This window comes from Sycon ciliatum, chromosome 1 (genome assembly GCF_964019385.1).
Source record: "Sycon ciliatum chromosome 1, ocSycCili1.1, whole genome shotgun sequence".
In the NCBI taxonomy this organism is placed as follows: Eukaryota; Metazoa; Porifera; class Calcarea; order Leucosolenida; family Sycettidae; genus Sycon; species Sycon ciliatum.
Window position 1 is genome coordinate 24001302 of NC_088643.1, and position 27851 is coordinate 24029152.

Here is a 27851-nt window from a genome sequence, read left to right on the forward strand (position 1 = left end):
ATCATGGTCATGCTATCTTTTTCACCTCCGGAACTACCGGTATACCCGGTACCGTACTTGCTAGTACCAGGCCCGGCCGGACCCGACGTCATAATAAAACTGACATATCAAGAGTACAGGTTTATTGTACTCTTGGACATATGCATGCGCACAGTCGGGTTTTTTGGCTGGGTCGATCGTCTCTAGCTCTCTCACATCAGCTGTCATAAATCTGCAGCGGTGGTACATGTATCCAGTGTGGAAGCATTGGTGGTTCAGTGGTAGAATCCTCGCCTGCCACGCGGGGGGCCCGGGTTCGATTCCCGGCCAATGCATTTTTTCAAATCTTTTGTTCGTGTGATGCATGTCATACATGTGAATCAGGGACTACTCCCTGATGTAAATCATACATGTCGACATAAACCATGGAAACAGAACATATACATGTGAACGTGGTCAATGACAATCTGTTTTTCCCTCGACCTGTAGTACCTCCTATCCTCTACTCTCTAGCTGTATCCGTAGCTCCGCTCCATATCATAATAATTATTATGGCCATACCATCGTTTTATACATGCATGATGTGTCTCTACAATTGTAGCTCTGTACGTGTATCTATCCCCTTCATCTTTCTCTTCCCAAAATAAACAGTAAAGTTTGGCGTGTACATTGTACTCGTACCGGTACCAAGAGTACGTACTCTTGCCTCGTAGCGTACAGTCATGTTTGTTGTTCATTCAAAAGTTTATTTTGCGAGAAATCAAAGAATTGGAAAAGAGAAGAAAAAAATTGCTTTGTCTTCGCATTAATTTTTTTAGTTCTGATTTTCAGTTCAGAAAAGAACGGAAAAAAGAACAGAAAAAGGAAGAGAACTGAGAAGAAAAAAAGTTTATCTGGAGAACCGGGGTATCGATCCCCGTACCTCTCGCATGCTAAGCGAGCGCTCTACCATGTGAGCTAGTCCCCCTGCCTGGAATATCCATGTCTTAGTGACCCTCACATCCTTTTTATTTCGCGCAGTGGCCGTGTCGTCACTAGTACAGTACAGTAGTACTAGTAGTACTGCATGCATGACCTGAGTGATGACCAGGGAGCCCTACACATACACGTAGGGCTCCCTGCTGATGACTGTATGGCAAATCCCTCAACCGGTCTGGGCTCGAGTGTTCCAACACACACGAAAATGGCGACTGCTGCACAATAGCGAGCGCCTTGCCACTCAATCTGCGAAGCTTGACCTCGACGAGATAGATTTTGTGTGAAGATTTCTCCTTTTCAGAAAAAGCTTTTTGTAAGCCTCAGTCGGCGATCTTGGAGTTGAACGTCTTGCAGTGAGTGGTGTCGGAGCTCACCAAGATGGCCCAGTACGATCTCACCTCCGAGGTGGGAAAATATCTGGATCGCCATTTAGTGTTTCCTTTGCTGGAATTTCTGTCCGCCAAGGAGGTTAGACTTTGAACGAAAAATTGAATGTTTTTGGTTCGTTTCGTTATAACTGAGTATGCTTTGGCCCAACAGATTTACGATGAGAGGGAGATGCTTCAAGCCAAGGTGGAGTTGCTTTCCAGCACTCAGATGGTAGACTTTGCCATGGATGTGTACAGCCAGCTTCACCCAGATACAAATCCCCCAGAGAGTAAGATTATTGATGGCTTTAATTGCTAGCAAGTGTCAGACCTGACCAAGACCTGCTACTGTATTCGTGTGACTACTCCGTGTAGGTATGGTGGATAAAAGGTCCAAAGTTGTACAGCGCCTGAAGGAATTACAGGAGGCAACGTCACACGTGGTCGCAGTTTTGGCAGATACAGAGACACAGCACAGAATTTCTACAATCAGGTAGGAATCAGCTGCATGTTGTCATACATTTTTTAAAGTTTGGGAACTAAGAAATTCATGCAGAACAACACCCCCTGGGTTTTTTTTGTTTGATGTGGAGGCTTCAAAGAATTGTTCGTTAGATACCCAAGAGCAAGTAAACGCCGTGTTCCTGTGCCGTCATTGCCATGACTAGCGACAGCATACACTTTTTATAATGAATAGCATCTGGTTTTGAAGGCCATGTGATTGGAGAACATTCCCAAACTTGAACCATGCAACTCCGTACCCCGAGCACTACGAAAATTTTGATACAGGTGGAATCCTGATAATTCGAATATGGCTTAATTCGAACATACCGCTTAATTAAAAGTTTTTCCAGGACCGATTTCTATCAATACGATTCCCACATAAAAATTTCTGATAATTCGAACCTCGAACTCGACATGTCCGGTTAATTAGAAAGTCCCACAGATTCCACTTACATAGAAAATGTGTGGGATTTGTGCTGATAATTCGAAGTTAGCAAAGTGTAATTCGAAGTTCACTGTACACTGTACTGGTCAGTTCAGTTTGCACGAGCAGGCTGTGCCGGTCAGTTCAGTGTCCGTAAAATTTGTGTCTAAGGTCCATAGCGCAACTCTGCGTGACCGTGAGAGCATTTTGACATACATTATTGTGTTGTGGGTTCATGTTTGGATAATTAGAATGTCCGGATACTTAGAAGTTTTTTCCTGGCATTTTGAGGTTCGAATTATCAGGATTTCACCTGCACAGAACTCACTTAGTGCGTACTCTTATAAGACACACTCTTGCTAATACGGAGTTTTGCCATAACAAATTTCGCGTTCGGGTTCGCGGAACGTTTTTTGGTTCGCGAACTGGATTGTGAACTTTCGCATTTTTCGTTCGGAAAAGTAGTCGAAACACGAATCGCAGATTTGTGTTAGCAGATTCGTGTTGGGACAGTCATAAATTTATTACGCTGTTCTGTCTGTACCAGGATTCTAGCCAGGTCAAAATAGTAGGGGGGGGGGGGGGACAGTTACCCCGTAACCCATTTTTCCATTTTCAAAACGACTGTCTTGCAATGCGAAATGCAACGTACGTGGCGAACACCTGACTTTACCCCAGGCAAATGTGCCTTTATGAACCCTCTAGTACTGACTATCGACTGTATTTTTTGTTGAATGGCATGAAAAAAACAGAAAATCGGAAAATGAGTAGCCCCCCCCCCCCCCCCCCCATTTGGCTAGAACCCTGTGTACATATGCACACGCACGACGTGTCAACGGCATGCATGTGCGAATTCTGTTTGCTAATCCTTCTCATAACGCGAATTTCGTCTTGCTAAACCTCCGTAATAATGCCAATGTCCAGAGTGCATGTGTATTGATCCATACTGAAGTCTACCGGTATTGTGATCATGAAAATTGACGAAGAATTATTGCTTTTAGAACATACCCAATCCTTCTAAAGCCACCATGTATGCGTTGCGCACTCGGGACGTAGATTTATGCCCTACCTGAGACAGTAGTCACTGTACGTGATATGCATGTACGTCCATCGCAAAGAAATCTCCAACCAATATGCTGTAGAGGTAGTGGAAGCCTTGCTGCTGGGTGTACTTGACCCGTTCAGTGCGGGTGACGTCTTCAGATGCCACAAACCGGTGTGCCATCTAGTGGATGACGTATACTGTACATCACATTGCATGTGCGAGAGTGTACAGGTAATCATACCCGGCAAACAACAACAGACTTCAACAAACTATACACAATTGGAAAGTTCTTCAGCTCAGCTTTCCAGGGATAATTTGTGATAGGACCAAGTATGACTGATTGGCGACAAGAAGAACAGCCAGAAATCGAACATGTCACTCGCTGACGATGGTTTCAAGCTTCTGGTTTTCAAATGTCCGTGTGCGAAGGGATTTGGCACACCGTGCATGCGTAATAAGCACCTTGTGAAGCGCTTGGACCTCTTCTATTCTGAGGCATGATGGGGATGCTCGGAGAGAACATGGAAGTGGCCCCGATATGCGTGTCCAGTTTAGAATCTGGTTGGCTGCACTTGTACCTGATCTATCTTTCCAACAGGTCATGGATAGTGTAAGTCCATCGAGGAGTAGTGATGTAGAAATATACTCGCTTGGACCTGTGCATGCGAACTTTGACTGGGTAAGGAAAAGTGGCTGAAAACCCAACTATCGCAATGGAGGCGATCTTAGCGGCATGATGAAGTTGTCCGAAAGTACCTTTCTATGATGTTTTGGTTCTTTTGGTTTCTTGTCTTTATCCTTGGATGCAGAGAACAGTCGCAGCTTGTCGAGATGCTTGAAAAAGAGTTCAATGTAAGTCGAGTTAAGAGATTATCCGTAATTGTCCCTATTCGGTGTACGAAACATACGCGCTGTAAGCACTACAGTATTACAATGAAAATGCGGCCTCAAATCAGTTGTTCCGCGTGCACACTTTACCCGTACGTTGCGTGTTGTGTGACTAGGTGATTTTGTGTGGAGAAAATGGGAGAGTTGTTCAGGCACGTAGCCAGAGTGGATACTTTGCAGTCAGGTATCCATACGCGGTTGGCCAGGACATGTCGAAATGCACTGTACTACTGCCAGTTTATATATCAATTGAAACAGTGTACTAACTTGGTACTTTTGCTATCAATTACACGCTTCTGTATTGTATACATGTATTACAACTGCCAGATATTTCGCCTAGCCTCAAGGCTCAACTGGAATAACATGTGTTATCTGTATCAAGGACCTCAAATACATCTAGACTTGGTTGGCCAAAGATATCTAGTATCCATACAAATATTTCCGAGCTACGCCACTGGTTGTTTGTTTCCCATGTCCCTCTACTATGTTATCTTGGCTAGCACCCTGCATTCTCGTGCTTTCACTGTCATGACTAATCCAATCCATTTGTTTCCTTCTTCACCTGTGCTTTGGGTCATGTAGATCAAGCCAGACTCATTTGTCGACCTGTACGAATTGGCCAAATTCCGCTATGAGTGCGGTAACTACCAGGGCTCTGCCGAAGTCTTGGAAATCTTCAGACAGCTGGTTAGTGTGTACGTGTGCCATGCCTTTGACAGTAGTACAATAACATACATGTCATGTATGTTCATGACCGAATCTTGTATGAAATATTGGTGTGTTGCGTAGTTCTGTCATTGAAACCTCAATATCGGCAAGAGTGCACTACTAGTGTACTCATGATATCAACCGATGAAGTCGTGCCGGATGGGTCTTTCATTTTCATTCTGCAATTAGACACTACCAACTGGGGTGGGTATGGAGGGTTCTCCGGACTAGACACCATAATTATGAAATTGACGCCTGGCAATTGATAGACATAATAGCTCTTTACACATGGCAATTGATTAACTCTGTATGGATGTGTGTGTGTGTGTGTGTGTGTGTGTGTGTGTGTGTGTGTGTGTGTGTGTGTGTGTGTGTGTGTGTGTGTGTGTGTGTGTGTGTGTGTGTGTGTGTGTGTGTGTGTGTGTGTGTGTGTGTGTGTGTGTGTGGTACATGGTGTGTGTGGTACATGGTGTGTGTGGTACATGGTGTGTGTGTGGTACATGGTGTGTGTGTGGTACATGGTGTGTGTGTGGTACATGGTGTGTGTGTGTGGTACATGGTGTGTGTGTGTGGTACATGGTGTGTGTTTGCGTTGTTATGTGATCTTATGTAGATTCCACCGACAGACGAGAACATGCTGAACACATTGTGGGGAAAGCTGGCTTCAGAGATTTTGATGCAGAACTGGGATGTGGCTCTGGAGGAGATTACCAAGCTCGCTGAACACATCGACAATCACATTGTAAGCCTTTAGAAAAAGTTGTTTACACGAATATGAACATCCTCTTAGAATCGTGGCTTGTCCTTTGTTCAAGCGGAGACTGTCGGATGCGGCAAGCTGGAGTCCATCAGTACCGGCAAGAGTACATAACCAAGAGTGTGCAACTGCCTGCACAACCTCTATGCTGTGCTGCGACGGCAGAACTTCACATCACGTGACATGGTTCAAAAGGTTATGCTGGCAAACAGTGCAAAGTGACCACAAGAGAGTTGTACCCAAAGCTGGGCTGCGTACAACCCAGTATCTATCATGCACTAGAGTGCACGGGTTCATCACGTGATGTGAAGTTCTGCCGTCGCAGACCCCATAGCTGGAGTTGCACACTCTTGGGTTATGTACTCTTGGTACCGGTCATTGGCCCTTGCCTGTTGCTTGCATTCACTTTGACAGCATGACTTTGACAATATAGCTTTGTCTCTGGTGTTGATTTCTTTCGTCCTACCTGCCTACAGTCTGTAACAGCACCCCTGGAGGTACTTCAGCAGCGCTCGTGGCTGATCCACTGGAGCCTGTTTGTGTACTTCAACCATCCGAAAGGATGCGATGGTCTTATCGACCTCTTTCTGCGTAACCAGTCGTAAGTACTGTTCAGCTCTGGGTCTTGCAAGGGTTCTGTTTGTAATCGAACTGTTCTTCATGTATCATATGAGGAACATAGTGCACGGTGGGGATTTGGAGCAGGGCAGTCTTCCTGTCCACCCACCAGTGTGCATGTACCGTAAAGTACCGTTAGAGCGCCCCACCTTAATTTTACAGCCAGGGAAAGGAAAATCGTATGACGGAGTGCGACGAAGTTTGGACGGTGTGAGAACCTTAGTGTACTAAGGTCACTTTTAGCCAGTTTTTGTGTGGAGTTCATGTCCGCTCCAAGGTAAATCCAGTACGGATTGACTGCACAACGTGCAATGTGTGTACAAGGTTCGTGTTGTATGCCCTACAGGCAGGACACCGCCTCCACAATGCGACCTCGAAAGGACGAGATGGTGGGGCACTCTCGTGGTACTTTAACGGTACAGGCACAGCGCCCCTCCACCACCTCCCTTTTGTGGTCATGTTTTGGAGATTCATTGAACTGTCTGTAGGTCATACGACACGTACCTTGTGCCCACGTTGTGTGTTATACGGTCAATCTCTACTCAGTTTACCTTCGACCGGAGGCGAGCTTCGCACAACAACATGCAAAGTGTGACCTTAGTACGCTTGGGTTCTCACATTGTACACACTTCGTTGCACTCTCTCACACAATTTTCCTTTCCCTGGCTGTAAAGTTACGGTGTAGTGCTCTCGCCTTACTTGACGGCAGCTGTGTCTCGACTTCATGTCTAACTTTTGATTCGTTTCGGCGGCTGTTACTTTCGGTGGTTTAGCTTCTTCTATCACAATACGTACACTAGTACTGAACAAATCGAATTTAGCTGCTGTCAGAATGTCCGGAATGCTTCTCTCGGTTAGCGACCCTGCCGTGATTTTGTTGATTCCACGTGTACTCTGTCTTGTTGGCGCATGTATGTACAGCATCATTCCCTCATTTGAAATGTTTGGTGCTGAATTACTGTGGCTGCTTTGAAGTGTTAGATCTTGTGGAAACCTTTGACTGCTTGTTTGGCTCTGGTTACTATAGTTACCTGAACGCTATTCAGACAATGTGCCCGCACATCCTGCGCTACTTGACCACGGCCATCATCACCAGTCACAGAAGCCGCCCCGACGGCACTGCAATCCTCAAGGACCTGGTCAAGGTTATCCGACAGGTATGTACTGCAACTGTGCCTGCTCACCACCTTGAGGGTGGTGGTGTTCCTGCAGATGCGAAGACCAAAAATTTAGTCCCCTGAATGTCGCGCAAGCCGTAAAAAATTAGATGTGCTGTGTTACATATCCTATTCTGCTTTCTTGCTTTTTTCAACCAATCAAGCCATCAGCGTGATTGATACGTGTAGGTGACACCGTAGCCAAGCCATGCATACTGAGCAGTTTCCGTTGTCTCTGCTTTTGCTGAGGTGACCAGTTACGTAAGAAAGCAGCCACCTTCCTTCCTCACTTCAACATCAGTTGTGACAACGAGGGGGGGGGGGGTGCATAGTCGACTCTGGCGATGTATGTATTGTGTACTCTAGCTCTTCCTTTTCCACACAGTGGCCCAGGGCAAGCTAAGCACTAGAGTGCAGTCTCCTTCAGTACAGTGCTGCTACTGCAGCCTTTAGTGAGAATCCTGGTTTTTTTTTCATTTGGTCCGATCTCACTATCTTGTTGCCAGCCAACACCACAATCCGAGAGGAAGGTCCCGTAGAATCCCGCGGATAAGCCCATGGGCTTATCTGTTTCACAAGGACATTTCGGTGGGCTTGTACAAGAACATGGGCTTATACGCTGACGCCAAAAGTGTGCATTGAAAAGTACCAAGGAAGTGAGAAGCACATTGCTGAAAGCCACTGTGCAAGCGGAAAAAGCCGATGATTGTGTTAAAATGTACAAAAAAACTACATTATTATACTACGTACATGATTGTACATGGTATACCGGTACGGCCAAGAGTCCATAATTTATGGACTCTTGGTGCGATTTAGGCCCATGGGCTTGTACGATGAAGCTTTGTGGTGTTCGAACTCTCCCTGGGCTTATCCGCGGGATTCTACGGTATTGGGGAGGGGTAGTAGAAATAGGTCTCCAGACCTCGTAACTGCATGGTTTAAGCAGTTATGTGCGGCATTCTTGGCAGAAGTTGCAAAGGCGGATGGATGATGTAGAGGTGCGTTGTGTATCCAGTCATCTGATCCTATGTTGGCTTTTGTTTGTTTTCGTGCAGGAATCCTACTCGTACAGTGACCCCATCACTGAGTTTGTCGAGGCTCTCTATGTGAGCTTTGACTTTGACGGTGCGCGGGAAAAGCTGGTAGAGTGCGAACAGGTAAGTGCTTTGTGTTTGTGTATGTGTGTGTGTACGCGCGTGTGTGTGCATGTATGTGGATTATTGTTAGGGCTGAAACGATTATACCGAATAATCGACTACTCGTTTGATAACTCTAACGATCGAGCAATCGTTTAGATTACCGATTACGATTATTTTGCGTTTTTTAAATATGTGTCCAGAAAGTACTGTAAACCCTCGTTTTGTGAAGTTTAAATCAGTTTCCGCTGGGAGTATGCAGTTGCCAGGGGTATGGTTCATGTTCTGAGGTTAAATTGACTTCAAAACTGCCATGTTTCGGAGCTACCCTTTCACTAATGCAGATTTGTTGGTATCATGAAGGCATAGTTTGTGGAAACAGAGTAATGTTTGCACAGAATTATGACTCTATTTGCTAACGATTATAATCGATTACTCGATCGTTAAGCTAAAGAGTAATCGATACATGAAAATCCACGATCGTTTCAGCCCTAATTATTATTCAGTTATCTGGCGCTAGTCTTTATCTGTTTCAGTCAGATCTTGTCCGCAATCGTTGCTATAAGAGAAAATCTGTAGGTGTGCATTTGCAGATTGGCGTGCTTCTCTTGCTACGGGCATATGCCGGTACATGGTACATGTGCATGCGTCCGTGCTTGTGTTCCTCTGCCTGGTGTTTGTGATGTGTTATTTTCTGGACTTGCTACTAGCTTAGAAAAATACCAATGTTCCAATTACGATTTGTCTTAGTCTTTTTCAGTCATTAATCATGATGCTGGTGGAATTTGAACTATTTATGCATTAGGTTCTGGAGCACGATTTCTTCCTGGTTGCATGCCAAGAGACGTTCGTTGAGAATGCCCGTCTTCTTATCTTTGAGATCTTCTGCCGCATTCACCAGTGCATCAGCATCGAGTAAGTACTTATTTTCATAGCCATATGTCGCAGTCACACCAAGGTGACTCGGCCACTGGAAAGCGTTTGTGTTTCCATGGAAGCAGCTGAATTCTGGGCTTTCGGCCACTTTCAGACATCGTCTGTTTTGAAAGCACTGAATCGCTGCTTTATGTCTTTTTACTCTGCTTCTGTTTGGAATGCGGCGTTTAGACTGTTATTGGTTTGTTGCCTTTGGTCCTGGTGTAGCTTGTGTGTGCTTGCGTGCGTGCTTCCCGAACCATAGATGGCACTATGGACATGAGGTTTTTACTTCATAGTAGGAACTGCATGTAGTTGTTCTCATCTTCCTGTGTGTGTGTGGTGTGTGTGCGTGCGTGTGTGTGTGTGTGTGTGTGTGGCGTGTGTGTCTGATTGTCTTCTTGTCTTGTTGTCTGGCCTGTGTAGCAAACTGGCACAGAAACTGAACATGACTCCAGAGCGTGCCGAGCAGTGGATCGTAGACTTGATCCGCAATGCACATCTCAATGCCAAGATCGACTCTGAGAAGGTATGTGCACTTTCAGATTATCAAAATGATGCTTGTGACGATCTGGTAGACATTTGTAGGTGCTTGTGGGCTGAAGATCATCCCGTTATCCTTATGCATGGTTTGACCACTACAGTACAGTGTACCCGAGGCCTTTTCCCTTGTAAGCTTATCCTGTGATATGGCTACGATGATCGGAATGTTCAAACCCCTTTTTAATGGCAGCTGTGTGTTGACCAGTGATGCCTTCAACTAAGTGTTTTAATGTTGCTCCTGATCGCCTGCTTGCTCTTGCTCTCTCTATCTCTCTATCTATCTCTATCTCTCTATCTCTGTCTGTCTCTTTCTCTCTCTGTCTGTCTCTTTCTCTCTCTCTCTCTCTCTCTCTCTCTCTCTCTCTCTCTTCTCTTCTCTTCTCTCTTTCCTGTTCTATGATCTTTTGTTTTGTTTTTGTAGGGTCATGTTGTCATGGCCGCTCCTACGCCATCAGTCTACGAGCAGGTCATCGAGAAGACCAAGGGACTGTCCGTGCGTGCACAGAGTGTGATGCAGGCCACCGAGAAGAAGGGCTACCGATAACTGATCACTGTGTCTGACTCCTCCACCAAGCTCTCAGTCCGCCGTCCGTCTGGCTCTACTGCTTTTTATACTTTCGAAAAGTGAATAAAAAAATTGTAAAATGAAAAGCCCCGGTTGTCTGTCAGACCATGTTTTGGGTTTGTTGAGAATCTTACGTTGTTGGTTTCGGGTTGTAAACATATATTTTTAAACTGTAGACGCCTTTCATGCCATTATGTTTGACCATTGCTCGTGTCGGCCATCTTTGGACACAGTAAACGGCGCTCCAAGGCAAGCCCAAGATACTTCACATCGATTCAAAAAACATATTATTTTTAAAAATCGCCAGAGTAGAGTCACGCAACCAAGAACGCTGAGCCTCGGATGTTCTTATTATTCTGCAGTCCGGCTGCATTCTTAGAAACAATTCGTACACAATCATTATTATTATGACTATGTATCCCAGATGCTGCCAGAGAACCACGTTCTTGGCCTCAAAGTTCTTCGGTGCGCAACTCTACGGTACGCTTTTTGTAGACTTTTTAGATCATCTATAGGTCAATTTCGGTTCGCATAGTACTCGTGTTCAAAACCAAGCCAGATTTTGAAATTGTGTGTGATGCTGACACACGGTTCACAATATTCTTCATGTTTGCGACATCCGCATGCACAAGTAGTACTACGCACGTGCACCCAGGGTCGACACTGTACTCCATGTGTGTATGTTGCTTGTCGCATGTCGCAAAAGTTGAACTTTCTTCAACTTCTGCGACAGGTGCCTTGCGACAGCTCGCGACTGTCGCAAATCGCGTGTTGCGTCGCAGAAAGTTGTACAGGTCGTCCCTACATAATCTCTGGGACTTGATAAATGTTATGTATTAACGGGGTTTATGTACTAAACTTGCTTGTGTACCAGAAATTTTCACTTTTTTCAACTTTTCTGAGTGTTTCTTGCTACGAATCGTAACGATGACTAGGGAGCGAGATATTCTTGATTCCCTCAGTATAACATAAAAATTATGTTATAACGGTCACAGTCAGCGAAGATTCTACAGTTTACATGATACATGCCCAGCCGCACCTGTACAGTCACTCGAAAAAAAACAGAGCTTTGTCGGCTTGTGATGTGCGCTCTGATTTCTGAGCTAATGGCGTCCACAAGTAGAAACTAGAACACAATGTGCCTCCACTGGAAGGCCGAAAGACCAACAAAATTAATTATGTACTATTGAGGTAGGTGGCATGCGGGTATAGAGAAATGTTATGTACTAACGGGGTTTATGTACTAACGAATTATGTACTAAACCGACAAAATTTGTATGGAAGTGACCACGTTTCGTCCGGGACTTGAGATTTCTTATGTACTAACGGGGTTTATGTACTAACCGGACTCGTATTAACGGGGGACGACCTGTATTGTGAATCGCCCTTTAGCCAGCGGCATATTTTTTGCTTGATACCAAATGTGTACTTCGAAGTAGACAAGATGGAGTCTTTTAAAATTTCTCAGATTTGCATCACGTTATACCAGCTGGACAATAAGCGCATGCACAGTGAAAGCCAGTAGAGTGCGCACAAACATAACAGATTCAAGTCAGCGACGGTATCAAGATCTCATCAAGCAGCGGTGATAAATTATTAGCCTCATCAACCAACGAGTATTTTATTTAAAAAAGAGCTCTAAAATTTTATGCAAAAGTGCGGAAATAAAAATTAATGATCACTGGTGGTGGAGCGCCAGCCGGAAGATGTCATTTGAGATGAAGTAGCTCTCCCCAGCCTGAACGATATGGAAGCACTGACTGAAGCCGAGCACCTGGTCATTGTCCGTCTGTACGTGATCACACCAAGCCACACATGTGCATGCACACACATAGACACACATACACACAGAAACCTCAGTATAACCTTCACTGACCAATGTGTAATCACTGTGGGTCTTAGCGAGAACACATCAAACTGACTAGACTGGTTGACAATCCTATCCTGTCGAACTGAGAAGTATTACTGAACTGTGTTGTACAAGTATAATTATAATTTCAAAAGTTGGATTTCGCGGAATATTTCAAAGTAGTAGGAAATTAGAGGCCACATGCCTCATACTGCTCAGAGAGAGAAGTGTTGTATACTCCTGTCTTATATACCGCGCTACTCAATGAAATTCGATCAAGTTAGCGCCCTGCTCCATTTCGCAGTCCTGGCTTCATAGGTCTAGGGCTGCACAGCGCCCGGCGTGTACTTATCCCATTCGATCAGATTTCATTGAGCAGCACTGCAGAAGCCTGTTCCAAAAATAGGATGGAATACTTGCACCCAGGCTTGCTGCAGCCTATATCAAACACACCCTTAGGCCACTGTAGTCCGTGCTGTCTACAATGCGTTCTTATTTTCTCTAGCTTCTCGGAGAAATTTCTCCTGGAAGTCGAAAAAACTGGAATAATGTAGGAACGGGTCTCGAAGAATTTAGAGATCTTTTGCGCCTGTGAAGCGCCAAAGCCGGCCGTGATCTTGAGTGACATGAATGTGGTACGCACTGCGCGTACGCGAAAAGGGAAAGTCGTACACCCGTGATCAACACGTGGCTTTAGCAGTAGTTTGAATGCGCTGATCCCAAAACGCGGGAATACCCAAGTTTCAACTACCTCTGAAGTTCGGAGAGCTTGGAGAGCTTTGGAGAGTCTCCTAAAAATTAATCAGAGAGGATATAACTTATATTATAAGAACAATTCTCAAACTTTTCTGAGAGGATTTATGAACGCACCCTTGTGATTGCTAGCACGCGAAACTGTGATAACAGCAACAACGTTTTATTCCCGTAGCTATGCAAAAGACGTTACTTCAGTAACGTCTGGCGCTAGCCAGGGTCCACACAGCTTTAATTCCGTGTTTGTTTGTGCCATCGGCATGCCTGGCGCTATCCCGTACCATACCATCAAGGTGTGTGTTTGTTTGTGCCGTCGGCATGCCTGGCGCTATCCCGTACCGTACCATCAAAGACAGCTGGCCATGGCCACAATACAGTCAGACCTCGCATAACCGCACACAACCGTTTTCCACAAAAATATCCGGATAGGCGAGGGAACCGGATAATCGAACACACACACTGTATCTATGCATGGCATATGCTGTAAATCGGTAACCAACGATTTTCTTCCGGATGGTGAGGGATCCGGATAAAAGAGGACCGGATAAGCGAGGTCTGACTGTATTCAAATATGGCTTTCAAATGCAAGATCATAACGTGAAGCAACTTGGAAGAATGAGTATGTATGCGAAGTGTATCGGGGGAATGCATGCAGCTGCGCAGGGCGATAGTGCGTGTTCGGATCCTAGGTTATGTCTTGAAAATATAATAGGAGAAATGAAAAATATATAACATCCCTATGATTTTTGGCCTAGGTCATCACGGTAGCAGATGGTGTAGTATTACCCTCGAGTGCAAAGAGCCAATCAATGGAAAAACATTTCCATTACTTCTAGTAACATGCATGATGAGCTAGGCAAAAAAGCATAGCGTGGGGCCCTGAGCTGCCAAGCTCTCTCGTTTCCCTTCTCTACAGATGTACTTGTAGACAATGTGATCCATGTCATTGCAATGAAGGTTGAGACTGAGGGGACCAACTATGTGTCCCTGGCTGCTCTACCTTCGGCATTGAGCATATTGTCCTTCTTTTAAGGTTTTCACTGTGTACGCTATTTGATTCTAAAATAATGGGTACTGGTACTCACATTCAGAACACGACCAGGGTACCTCTCATCTGTGCACTTCTATGCCAAGACCTGGCCAAAAAAATGAGGTCACTGACATATTACGATTTAGCCCCAGTTCTTTGCTCATCACAAATCAAAACCAGGATTGAAGGGGATGGTGCGAAAAACGCAGATTTGCAAGTGGAAACGACAGGTTTCCCAGATATTTAAACGTGGGAATTTGGGAAACATTTTGTTACAAAAAGTGTGCCGGTGTGTACAGGAACACGCCCACCCGTTCATACGTTACATGACTATATTTGAAACCCACCTTCAGTTGGCCGACGACGAAAATGAGCAGCCCAGTCTGTGTCATCTGGCAGTCGAGTGTCGTGACGTCATGCACAACTTGTTGGAAAGACAATGAGGTCTACGGGCAAAGAAGAGCAGACCAGAACAAAATTGAACGGATTGAACGACTATAGCAAACACCGCGCGTTCTAAACTTGCTTAGGATGTTTGTGAAATGAGCATTTAACAGTGACACACACGGTGTAAACCGACAATGGTGAAAGACTTGCATCTGTGCAGTTATGGTTGTGAAATCATTACACAGTAGTCGCTCTGCCATAGGATGAAACACACATACCAGCTTCTGTACAATTGCATCACGACCGTTGATTGGGGCACCTTCAAACGTCATTGTTGCCTCCGGCGCCTAAGCCAGGAAGAAAACATACAGCACCAGGACTAGGAGAGTACACAAACCGTGAAATGCGCTCTGCATTGGGATAACCATGCTGTCGCACTGTTGCAGCACATCAATCATGATGAAAACAAAGCGCACGTGTACGGCTCACTCCGCTATCTGTACTGCATAAGACCAACCAGGCAAATTGACTTGATCTTACCTGACTCTCCCCCCCCCCCCCCACACACACACACCCACGGTCACAGTACATGTCTACCTTCGTTAGTACGACATCGGTTACAAGACACATCTCATTTGTAGACAACGGCCGTACATGCACGTCCAGATAAGAGATAATTCGTTTGTAGACAAAATTCGTTACGACCTTGCTTTCAGCTGTCCCACAGGTCCGATCCCCTCATTACAAGAAAACGCAAAATGGCCATGGATAGTTCAACCGATATTTCATGTTGTCATTTATACAAATTTGTGTGTTCCCAAGGTTTCCAAAATCTTTTTTTACAAAATTAATAAATTTTAATAATGGTAGAAAGGAAAAGGACATATGGAAACGAGTTAAGAGTAACTCTCCACCACTGTAACTAGATACTATATACAGTTAGAAAGTGCAACAACTAGGCACAAAACTGGCAGAGTACTGAGACATTCGACGTCCTGACACCTAGCTTCAACACATCTCCGTAGCGCTAACCGACAGCCTTCCAACTTGGAAGGTTCAAGGTTATGGAAAGACCAAAGAGGGGAAGGCAAGCGCAACGAAAACGAGCACAAGCCACAGTCCCAACGGAACAAAGAATGTCGATTGTCACTGGACGCTGACGAGACCAGTAGGCGATTTGACAAAGCGGTCTAACTACAATTCACCACCCAAGTTGGGTGGTGTGCTGCTTTGCTGCTTCGAATTGTAGTTAGACCGCTTTGTCAAATCGCCTACTGGTCTCGTCATCGTCCAGTGACAATCGACATTCTTTGTTCCGTTGGGACTGTGGTCTGTGCTCGTTTTCGTTGTGCTTGCCTTCCCCTCTTTGGTCTTTCCATAACCTTGAACCTTCCAAGTTGGAAGGCTGTCGGTTAGCGCTACGGAGATGTGTTGAAGCTAGGTGTCAGGACGTCGAATGTCTCAGTACTCTGTCAGTTTTGTGCCTAGTTGTTGCACTTTCTGACTGTATATAGTATCTAGTTACAGTGGTGGAGAGTTACTCTTAACTCGTTTCCATATGTCCTTTTCCTTTCTACTTTTATTATTGGCTCAATACCCGAGTTTAATAATGGTGTTCTCAATTTTTAAACTTTCTGTACAGGAGGCCGACGTTCCATGGTACAAGGTCGTGATGGGTGTAGAACATAGGTCACCACTGCACTGTGGTTATCAGTATACTATTTTCTGCCGATAGGCCATGATTGGAGTAACTAAGTTCATCCAAATTTGGTATGAAACAATGCTATTTCTGCGTACGAAAAAAACAGGAACATAATTAATGGTACTTACGTAGAGAGGCCCAAGGTTGGCACGGTTTTGGTCAAACGTTCCGAAGTAGGTAGTACAAAAGGCCGTAGCCAGCTGTTCGGGAGTTGTGGCCATGATTCCTTCGATGGATGTGGAACCCCACGCAACAAGATTGACACAAATACTGTGAGAGTGCTCAAAAAAAGAGAGAAAAAAAAACAGCGGGATCAGATTAGAACGGGAGGGAAGATTTGCGGTTCGTTGCTCCATGTCCGATATCGAGGTATATTATGCTCCGCAGGCCGCGAAAGAGAGCCCGTTACCTGGACCCCTACTCGCGCGGGTAGAGCGAAACTGAGCACCCTGGGATGCGAGCAGCTTTTTAGTACTCCCGGGTCCAAAATCTCACCACCAGGCCGGGATGATCAAAACGTCTGCCGGGTCTGCAGCCTACAAACGTGGATCTGCCGACACTGTGCTGTCGACGACATGTCCGGCAAGGCACCTCCTTGCGTGAAAGCAAGGAACGCTTTTTTTTTAGAAAGGAAGCTTCTTCTCCAAAATTTAAAATTTTTGAAAATTATTCCTTCTGAAAATATCATCGCGTTCTTGACCTCGAAGCTGACTGCTGAATGCGATTAGGAAAGAAGATTCCTGAAGATACACCAGACTGATTCTGGCAAGCCGTCTGTCGTCTAGATATGCAGTTGTTCGTCATGCATGGTCAGCAATCTTCCTCGTTCGTCCTTTCGTTTTCCTGACCACGATGATGACAAGCAGCTCTCATGCTCAGGTTAGTGCTGTACTTGTATGTCTGGGCACACAACACATCTGAGATTCACCCACTGACGTTATCGAACTGAAGAATGCAGCAAGGGTTCCTCGGATTCTCTTGATTTCGGAACAAATTTCCTTCACTTTCACCCTCTCAGTCTCTTCCCCATGCCCTCCATGCATGCACAATCGAGTTTGCATTTCAAATGTTGTTTTTACTTTGGCAGTGCGTTCGATAACGTTAGGACAGTCTAAGTTAGGTGTTCTTCTCTTCAGGCTTATTGGACGTGTACAAATTCTAAAAAAATAGCTTCCATATGCTAAACGCAGATCCCTGTGAATACGGTTCTGCTGGGCAATGATGTTTACACCAATCTACACTCTATGCTGTCACAGCATCCACAACTGATCCTCTCTCTCTGAATTAACTATTTGATAAAGCCAATCTTTAAATCGCTGTTGCATAGGATCTCGGGTGGGAAGAAGCGATGAATCGATACATGGCATTGTGAAGAAAAGAAGAACAAATTCACATTGCACGTGAGACTCGGTTAGAAAGACTGAGTTTCTGCATTCATAAGAATGTCACACCCCGGGGATCATGATAAAGAAAACATATGTCGTGAAAATGACTGAAAGAACCAAAGAAGTATTTGATCTTCCAGCCAGCTTAGCCTGGTACTACCATACTAGCAGTGCTACCCAGTACCAGCCCTCCATATTTTCTGTATTTGTACGGAAAATCACTCCTTGTGCGCACTACAGAAATTGAGCAAATGGTATAGAAAATCGGAGAGGATCAATCAGCTGTGTAGAAGCATTGCAAGTGTAAGCTGAGTGATGAATAGTCTTGTACCAAAGCGAGTGCATGCCGTACCACAACAACATGTACATGTAGCACAAAAATAATAATGTCGTGAGTGCAAGTCACACATGTTTTACACTACCAAATGCAGCCACCGACATGCATGTGCGTGTCAAAAAACATTACAGTGCAAGTATGCATGCAATGTACACGGCAGTACGCAAAACACTGCAAGATACGGAAAATCAGAAGTCTGAGTACGCAAAACAGACTCAATTGGTGGGCAGCTCTGTACTGGCCTGTACGGAGGGAGTGAATCTCAATGTGTGCAATGCACGCACTTTGGCCGACAGTGAAAACTATGCAAGTCGTGTTGGTTTGCAGGATGAATGTGAGTCCTTTTAGACAAGCGCCTTAGTGGAGTAGCCCACCGAAAGAAGAGTACTTGACACCGCGAAGTGGAGTCTGCGCATACAACAGTGAGGGGGTAAAATTAGCTATGACTGATTCTGCATGTGTTCTGCATGTGTGTCACATTACACTAGCAGATAGGCACACCTGTTGTTCCAAAAAGATGCTTATGTCAGTGTCTGAATATGTCGTGTACCAGGTAATATTGTTGCCAGGATCTCACGGTGAGAGTCAGACTTGAATATGGTATCAATAGATTATCAATATCATACATCACCATGTACCACCCAAAGTATAATAGCCGAAGGACCCGTTTGTGTGGTGGTGTATGATTTCGTGAGCAAGATGAAGTGGCTACAGATGTGTCTTATATAACACCCTAAGAAAAGATCATCAATTCTGGGGAAAGTGATTCTGGTAGCATGTTGTATCCAGTGTGGCATGACAAAGACTCCCTCGATTTAGCCTGTGGAGAATCCGTAAATACATAAATACAATACATACAGGCATCGCAACCTTCGGATTATATGCTCTTTTGCTTGCCTCCTGGAGTGTGGTTGTACCTTGGTTCACTGTATTAGAATAATAGTAGACTTTGTTTTTCGAATTCGTTTCTATAACATTAGGTTTCTTTCTGTTGCTGCTATGTCTTTTCATGTGTTTTACAGGATTGCCATCTGTTGATGAATACCACTCTGAGGCACTCTCACGAGCGAAGGTGTTTGAGAATCCATGTCGGAATGATGGTCATGTTGGCCTAAAGGTGCATTACATTGCCGATACTCGCCACCTCCACCCTGGAACATGTTCAATTTCTGTTTCTCGTATGGAAGGACCGAACAGGTTGTTTTCCTGTCTCAGTGGACCACTCAAGACTGAACAGCACTGATGGAAGAAGATTTGCCGTGAATCTCGTTCACATAATCAGCCTGTTTAATTGCTGTACTGAGGTGACTGCTTCATAACAATGACCATGCAGCATTAATTTTGGATAGTATTGCAGTGCCCCTAAAATTGGAGAATATCGAATTTCTCTGATAGCATTGTGATTCATTTGTGAATAAACATCACTACTCTTTTTGAGTAGCATAGCAATGACAGAGTTGGTTTAATGTATGACAAAATGGAGCCGCTTTTTAACTTAAACCTGTACTATAATCAGTACCGCCGGAAGCAGTTTTTGATTGGTCCGGTAGTTTCATGGCGGGTACACACGTCCTCCACGGTAGGAAACGTTTGTTGGTGGCCAACAAGTTGGTCTGGTGATAACCTGACCAACCAGACCGGCGGGCCTGATAATTGTGGGGCTCATGAGCAGCTCAAGTACTTAGTATGGTTTTGGACATGTCCCCAGTTAACCAATGAGAATAACCGGAAAACAAGGGGGGCTTTAGATACCAGGCTGACTTAACAAGAGGCAGGATAAGCGCGTTACGGGTTGAGCTTGTCGAAAACCAATTGTACTTCATTATGTGTGAAGGGGTTTTATGAAGAAATATTTTATGAACCAGTGTACAGAGATGGTGCTTATGACGAAAGGAGAGAGGAGAAGTGTGTGAAAGTCGATAAAGGGCATCCGAAGGAACACATCGATCCTTGTTGTAAAGACTGTCCCTCCAGAAACTTGCGGAGACATTTCGGAAATATCGCGGAAAAAGTTGCGAGGTAAAATGCCACAAATTGCGGGGAATATTGCGGATTTTGTCAAATATTGCGGGATTATTGTGGTAAAATTGCGGCCGATTTTGGTACTTGTACTGTAGTGGTGTACGATGTACGAGTCGTACAGCATAAATCATGCATGACAAAACAGAACGTGTGCTGCGCTGACTGTGTTCAACTGCCTGACAGGAGCTTGCAAGACAGCTTTCCTCCATCCTCGGACAACACTCGACGCGAGCCTTATTTTGCGACTTGTCAGCCGCTGATTTGCCCAGAAACTTCTCCATTCTGCTGTCGATCTCACAAGTAGACTACTGACGAGCTTGAAGAACTAAACAACATCGATGAAAGACCCGAATATCGCGGTTGCTTTTCGAAATATCGCGGTGCTTTTCAAGTATCAAGGACAGTTTTCTACAATAACGCGGATGATTTTTCAAATATCGCGGATATCACGGACTTTTGTTCAAATCGCGGAAAACAACGCGGCCGCGGAATCGCAAGTTCCTGGAGGGACAGTAAAGAATATTAAGTATAAATCTATGGTTGAAACCTACTTCCCCAAGCGTTCTCTGTTAAGTATAAATCTATGGTTGAACCCGACTTCCCCAAGCGTTCTCTGAGGGGACCGAGGTCTACTCTATCAGTTCATGTATTCTGTGAAGTGACATGACCATTCGTGGGGACCTTGCTCATAACTGCAAAAGTCCTCGTCTGATTTTTCCGCATCAATTGAACGTTATACATGTGCATGTAGTGAAAGCCACATGCAAAAGGCTGTTCCATGGCACTCATCTGCCACCAAGCTCTGGGTTCATTGGCTGAAAATATTCTTCGGCACAGTAAAGTCGTGCGCCCAAGAACGTGGAAGCCTACAGAACATTCAACCTGGAATACTAAGAACACCACAGCCCAAAATTAAGAATTGCGGTGTAGGTTTGTGCTGTTGTCAAACACCGGGATTGTTATGTTGCACATGTATCTGAGCTTTACCACTACATACACGTCTGTCTTTACACAATTACCAATCTGCAGACAGCATGCTGTTTCGTCCTTTAGTTACTAATGGACTCATCAATGCAGCACAGAGAAAATGAGGCAGGTGAATGTCCTAGGCTAGAGAGCATCAAATACAGGTATAGAATCATGCCTTGCAGATCTCGTTACGGCCCCTTCGATGCATGTCTGAACATCAGATGGCTGTGTAGCTTCAGTTATCTCAGAATATGTACTATTTATCCAGCAGCAACAACGTTGGTCACACAACTATTCACTATAATGAGTATGCGTTGGAACACTTTACCCCGAGTCATACTATAGCAGTGTATGCCATGCATGGGTTTACCTCACACACTGAATTTCATAATTTGACATCCAAATCACAGAAGAGTGGTGTTCCAAACTTTACGTAATTGCACTCCATGTCCTGCGAGCTACAGTAGAATACTTCAATAGAAAATTTCTTATAGCACGTTCTTAGAAACAAATCGTATAGGTTCGAGGCTGTCAACCCAGAAATTTGTGATTTCACAGCCATAGATGTTACCAGTCAGGTCACTGTATACAGTAGGTATGCAGAAGAAAATACTAGTAACTCTTTGTGGAAGAGCTGTGCCAAAATGTGTACAGTACAGTAAATTAATAAAAAATGAGAAAAGCAGTGACAAGGCTGTGCATGATGTAGATCTACTCGTACCAGTAAGTACAGTGCACCAGTGAAATTGTTGGTGTAGTACCGGTATACTACTATAATTATGGCATGGCCCATGCCACTACAATCTATTTGCAGTGGGCCGCAGTAGGCCAGTGCAACAGAAAGCATTTCAGAAGCTGTGTGCAATGTTAACATCTATGACATACAAGTAAACTGCCATATAGCACAATCGATTACTCTCAGCCCACATAAGTACAATGTAGGCCAATCAGTAGTATAGATACATAGAGCACACTCTACATCATACATAGTCGGCACCAAATCTATGTTGTCGATGTACTTTGCAATGATAACATGATGGCAAGCGTGCTTGATTCATCATAATATTGCCTTGTACTTGGTTGGAAGTTAGTTGTAAGTTCAGTGGTCGAGGTAAGCAGAGCTGCTCCAGCTTTCAGAATCCTGCATGAAAAAGGCAGAAAGCAAATGTAGGTATAATAGTAGCAAGCTGATGTAAAGAGCCTGTCTTTCAATGCAATAATTCTATCCACTGCATGGACAGACCTGGTGCTTCATTCACCTCTGTTTCTTGCTTTCTCAGAAAACCTACTTCCTCCTTCAGCCATCTAGCTCATGATATACATTAATTTTTCTTTATGCCTTTTCAGCCGTGGTCGACTTTCGCCCCTCCTGTTTGATTGGCAATTGCAGTCAACCTGGGGAATACTGACCCTCGATTGTGAATGAGAAAAGTGTCGCTATTCGCATTGTTGTTACTCGTGAGGTTGGAAGTATGCAATCAAATGTTCACTAGATCTGAAGATTGTGTCGTTATTTGCGAGTTGTTTTGTAAACCCGAGGTAGATTATTCACAAGGTTGATTGTACATGCTATGGGATGTACAATAACTAACCAAACAATAATGGTGTAACAATGATTTGAGTCCATATCCAATTGGATGAACCTAGAGTGCATGATCCATTCCAGAAAGGCGACTTCAGTGAGTCTTGAATTGTCAGCAGCATCATACTTCCATCGAGCTTTTTTTCTTTTTCGAAACGACCCTCTCTTTTCAATTCGAACGAAGGTCAACATACGATTATGGCAGGCATGCACGCACTGATCTTCACTGTATACATGTGCATGTATACTGTACTGTAGTCTGTGCAGTCAACTAGTCGTGTTCCACTTGGCTTACGGTAAGTATCACTACAAGTGCATAGTAGCCCCCCCACCCCGGGGAGTGCGCGTGAACGGCAACTGCGAACTGGTAAAATAATTATTCGACACCTTCGTTCGTTTCGATGGAGAAGGTTCATCTGGCAAATTGAGGCCTTCGTTTCACTCCTAGCCCCAGGAGCGAAATTTTCACTCCTTGGCTGCTTGTTTGAGCCGTCCTTGTGGAAGGGTTGATTTATGCATGCCCGCATATACATGTAGACCTTATTCAATAAACGTCACAATCACGTGAACCAGGGTCCCGGGAACCAGGGAGCGGCAAGAGACCTGCACTCAGTGCACAGTGGACTCGGCGTGGGAACATAGGAGTAGAAAAATACCGGTATTTTACTACTCCCTTGTACGAACTGGGCCTTTCTTGCCACTCGTTTCACGTACGCGTGCCCCAGCTTACAACAAATCCCTGGAGGCGAGTCCAAAAATCACGTTATCGAATAAGGTCTATAGAAACACAGATCACGTAGAACTACCCCATCCGGGGTCACAACTCACAACGTTTTGGGTACTTAGGTCTCATGTCGTCTCCCCAGGTGCTATGAATCCCTGATGCACATGTATCTACATATACAATGTAATCGTAACTCTACCAATATTGCGGACGATGACCCTCCCCCCCCCCCCCGGCAAACAGAAAGTCGCTATGTCCTGGCCGAGTTTATCTTTTAATAGGGCTTGAAAGTGCTACGTCACAGCATAGCAACAATTTCAAAAATTCAAAAATTGGATCCACTTGGATCCAGTTTTTGTATGGATCCAAGCACATTTCAAGCCGTCTTACTCTCAGCAAGGTGATGTTACCAGTGAAACTGACTGATTTGGCTACTGGGGGCGGGGTTACAACTGGTGGCGAAGTAAAAGTCACCCCTGCATACGACATGAGTGGGTTGCTATGCACCCACATACTGAGGCAATAGCAAAGTCACACCTTAGTGGATCCAAAATAGAAATCTGATGTCAACTTAGTACTCCCTGGCCGTTTTTGACGTCATCACTTTCAAGCCCTATTAAATGGTTTTCTCGGTTGGGATTTCATACCTGACAACCATCCCGATTTGGCCGGGACCGTCCCGATATCGAGGGCGGTAATAGGCACCCAAAAGTGCACTAGTTCCATGCCTCACCGCGAGCTTCTTTTGTATACATTTTCATGCCTAGGTATGTCATTGGATCTCAGGTTTGCAAAGGTTGGCAGGTATGGGATTTGTAGAGTGACCAGTTTTGACTATTGCCACCTGCTGTGCAGAAGTGTCATTCCTACATCCTGGCTGCAAACGTACCCCCCCCCCCCCCCCCCCACACACACACCACCACCAACAATGTTCGATCCTATTTACAGGACCTCACTCTATATGAAAGTGTAGCAGAGGCACTGCCAAAGTATAAAAAACAGCAATTGAAATGCAAGCTGCATTGTGCATGCATGGAGGGCATGGGGAAGAGACTGAGAGGGTGAAAGTGAAGGAAATTTGTTCCGAAATCAAGAGAATCCGAGGAACCCTTGCTGCATTCTTCAGTTCGATAACGTCAGTGGGTGAATCTCAGATGTGTTGTGTGCCCAGACATACAAGTACAGCACTAACCTGAGCATGAGAGCTGCTTGTCATCATCGTGGTCAGGAAAACGAAAGGACGAACGAGGAAGATTGCTGACCATGCATGACGAACAACTGCATATCTAGACGACAGACGGCTTGCCAGAATCAGTCTGGTGTATCTTCAGGAATCTTCTTTCCTAATCGCATTCAGCAGTCAGCTTCGAGGTCAAGAACGCGATGATATTTTCAGAAGGAATAATTTTCAAAAATTTTAAATTTTGGAGAAGAAGCTTCCTTTCTAAAAAAAAAAGCGTTCCTTGCTTTCACGCAAGGAGGTGCCTTGCCGGACATGTCGTCGACAGCACAGTGTCGGCAGATCCACGTTTGTAAATTGTAGGCTGCAGACCCGGCAGACGTTTTGATCATCCCGGCCTGGTGGTGAGATTTTGGACCCGGGAGTACTAAAAAGCTGCTCGCATCCCAGGGTGCTCAGTTTCGCTCTACCCGCGCGAGTAGGGGTCCAGGTACCGGTAACGGGCTCTCTTTCGCGGCCTGCCGAGCATAATATACCTCCGATATCGGCCGACCCGCGCCCGCGGCCCGTGCCATCAGCGTGCACACAACCCGCATCTGCTGCATGCGTTACCTGTGCGAGGTTCTCGCAGCTCGGGTTTCTAGCTAGCCACGCTCGTAGCTCCAGCGATACGCGCTAGTAGGAGCAAGACCCAGCTTTCTAATTCTAGGCCAGGCTACACAAGGCCGGATGTGTACAATGTTCAACGTTGTTGAGAGTGGTCATCTTCCGACTTCGAAAGTGTTCAGTGGTTGAGCTATTTTTAGCTCTGCATTCTGGTCCAGATTCTTGGACTTTGCAAAGTCCAGCAATCCATCATGGCTTTGCTTAGGAATTTAAGTCAAAGGCAGCGGCAATTGTTTGCCAGCCATCGTCAGTTTGCTTGCTCATCACAGAAGCTTTCTGGCTGTTCGAACGATGAGGACAACATGGGATTTTCTCAAATGGTGATGAACTTCGTAGACGATGCATCTAAACAGGTCTGTCAGCATCTCATCCAGGAAGAGAAGACTCCGCGAGAGACGCCAGAACAGAAGAAGAAAAGGGTTGAGGGCATGTTCAAAGTCATCCTGCCCTGCAACCACTTTCTGGAGGTGAACTTTCCCGTGTGTCGTGACAATGGAGAAGTTGAAATGATCCAGGGTTATCGTGCACAGCACTCTCAGCACAGGTCACCCACCAAGGGCGGCATGCGCTACAATATCCACGTGTCCGCGGATGAAGTGAAGGCACTGGCTGCTCTCATGACCTACAAGTGTGCAATGGTGGACGTACCATTTGGCGGTGCCAAGGCTGGAATCAAGATCGACCCAGCACAGTACTCCGCAATGGAGCTGGAGAAGATTACGCGCCGCTTCACGCTGGAGCTAACCAAGAAGGGGTTCCTGGGTGCCGGCATTGACGTACCAGCACCAGACATGGGAACTGGCGAGAGGGAAATGGCCTGGATGGTAGACTCATACAAAATGTCTTTTGGCCACGGCAGTCTTGACGCTCACGCCGTAACCACCGGTAAGCCCATCACACAGGGTGGAATTCACGGTCGCATCTCCGCTACAGGCCGCGGTCTGTTCCACAGCGTCGAGCAATTTATTAACAACACTTGTTTCATGGATATGATCGACCTACAACCGGGATTCAAAGACAAGACGTTCATCATTCAGGGCTTTGGCAACGTGGGTCTGCATTCGGCACGCTACCTGCACCGTGCAGGAGCTAAGTGCATTGGCGTCATTGAGCGCGATGGCTCTATCTTCAATCCAGAAGGTATTGATCCGAAAGCTCTGGAAGAGTACAAACTGGAGAGTGGCGGCATCAAGGGATTCCCTGGAGCGGACGCTGCAACCGATGATTTGTTAGTGGCGGAGTGCGACATTCTAGTTCCCTGTGCCAACGAGAAGCAGATCACAAGCCGCAACGCGCCCAACATCAAGGCCAAAATAATTGCGGAGGGAGCCAACGGCCCCACCACCACTGCCGCCCATCGCATCCTGCTGGAGCGTAAGCGCCTGGTCATCCCGGACCTGTACGCCAATGCCGGCGGTGTGACGGTGTCATACTTCGAGTGGCTCAAGAACCTCAACCATGTTAGCTTTGGCCGCCTGACGTTCAAGTACGAGCACGACAGCAATGTGCACCTCTTCAACAGTGTACAGACGGCACTGGAGAACAACTTCCCTGGCAAGAAGCTGCCCGTCTATCCAACAGCCGAGTACCAGAAGCGCATGGCTGGTGCGTCTGAAAAGGACATTGTCCACTCCGGCCTCGCCTACACCATGGAGCGATCGGCGAAGCAGATCATTGAAGCCGCATCCAAGTACGATCTAGGTCTGGACTTGCGGCAAGCAGCGTACATCTGCTCGCTGGAGAAGATCTACCGAGTGTACCGCGACGCTGGCATCATGTACGCCACATAGACCCAGTCACCACCGGGTTCCTCTTCTCTTCTCTTTTCTTCTTAGGACATTGGTGTGTAGGACTGGCCTTTCTTCCCCGGCCCCTCTCCCACTTTTTTTAACCACAGCATATAAGTTTAAGCTCTCATGGAATGTAGACAGAATATTTTATATATTTTTTTGCTTGACTCCTGTCGGTTCTCTAACACTTGGATAATCTGTTAGCCAGTCTCTAAGATGTACTAGCACACTAGGATCGGCAGCATTATTCATACCTCCGTGATGTATCTGTGCACTACAAGAGGTAGTCTCATTTTAACTGAGTATTACTGTATTGAAATCATTTGTCATGCATGATGTTGTACGTCAAAATGATTAGAAGGTTTAATACGCCACTATACTCGTGCTGAACCCAGCCGTGCCAATTTTGTTGCTGACGCCATGCCTGTTGGTGACTACGTCATTCGCTGCCTTCACTCAAGGCGCCAGTATCAGGAGGATGGTCACCTCCGGCATGTGCCAATGCGGGCAGGGCCGTAGCACCCAGTCCGGCCATGTCTGGGTCTTATTTCGAAAAAGTCGGCCCACCCAATTCGTGCAAAACGGTGTTTTTGTCAATATTGTTTCAATTCCCGTTGAGTATCCCATTTGGCCAATTGGCCGGATCACCTGAAATGCCGGTGCTCCGGCCCAGCAGTATATTTTCAAAAAGAAGTGGCCACCTCATGTGCATGTGTTCACAAACCAGGGTCGAGTTTACTTCTCCACAAACACAGGGTGAACCTAATATAAACCGAGATTGAAGCTCTATAATAATAGCAATAAAGCTCTGCATCATCTAGCATCTGCGGTCGAATGCAACCATGATAATGATGCACAATACAATACAAGACCCTATCAAAAATGTAATA

General features: G+C 45.5%; 3 protein-coding genes, 2 long non-coding RNA genes and 2 other non-coding genes across 7 annotated transcripts; 4 read left to right on the forward strand and 3 right to left on the reverse strand.

Moving 5' to 3' along the window:
* Positions 1-243: 243 nt before the first annotated feature.
* On the forward strand, positions 244-314 carry Trnag-gcc (transfer RNA glycine (anticodon GCC)). The gene has a single exon. It is a non-coding gene; the product is annotated as a tRNA-Gly (tRNA).
* Positions 315-873: 559 nt separating this feature from the next.
* On the reverse strand, positions 874-946 carry Trnaa-agc (transfer RNA alanine (anticodon AGC)). Its single transcript has one exon. It is a non-coding gene; the product is annotated as a tRNA-Ala (tRNA).
* Positions 947-1228: 282 nt separating this feature from the next.
* Positions 1229-10671, forward strand: LOC135819328 (eukaryotic translation initiation factor 3 subunit E-like). The gene is made up of 12 exons (XM_065332520.1): positions 1229-1425; positions 1498-1615; positions 1701-1818; positions 4108-4150; positions 4769-4873; positions 5508-5636; positions 6128-6252; positions 7297-7426; positions 8482-8583; positions 9368-9477; positions 9904-10006; positions 10442-10671. The coding sequence occupies exons 1-12, from the start codon at positions 1336-1338 to the stop codon at positions 10562-10564; spliced, it is 1296 nt and encodes a 431-aa protein (XP_065188592.1). The 5' UTR covers positions 1229-1335; the 3' UTR covers positions 10565-10671.
* Positions 10672-12032: 1361 nt separating this feature from the next.
* On the reverse strand, positions 12033-16621 carry LOC135806903 (uncharacterized). Its single transcript, XM_065321065.1, has 4 exons — positions 16435-16621; positions 14883-14951; positions 14565-14663; positions 12033-12374 (listed from the first exon to the last, which is right to left on the reverse strand). Exons 1-4 carry the CDS (start codon positions 16525-16527, stop codon positions 12264-12266), a joined length of 372 nt encoding a protein of 123 aa, XP_065177137.1. The 5' UTR covers positions 16528-16621; the 3' UTR covers positions 12033-12263.
* Positions 16622-16948: 327 nt separating this feature from the next.
* Positions 16949-19540, forward strand: LOC135806904 (uncharacterized). Its single transcript, XR_010551336.1, has 2 exons — positions 16949-17185; positions 19051-19540. It is a non-coding gene; the product is annotated as an uncharacterized LOC135806904 (long non-coding RNA).
* Positions 19541-21434: 1894 nt separating this feature from the next.
* LOC135806905 (uncharacterized) lies at positions 21435-24908 on the reverse strand. The gene is made up of 2 exons (XR_010551337.1): positions 24518-24908; positions 21435-22160 (listed from the first exon to the last, which is right to left on the reverse strand). It is a non-coding gene; the product is annotated as an uncharacterized LOC135806905 (long non-coding RNA).
* A 413-nt stretch (positions 24909-25321) lies between these two features.
* Positions 25322-27511, forward strand: LOC135819337 (glutamate dehydrogenase, mitochondrial-like). Its single transcript, XM_065332531.1, has one exon. The coding sequence runs from the start codon at positions 25363-25365 to the stop codon at positions 26959-26961; it is 1599 nt and encodes a 532-aa protein (XP_065188603.1). The 5' UTR covers positions 25322-25362; the 3' UTR covers positions 26962-27511.
* Positions 27512-27851: the final 340 nt, after the last annotated feature.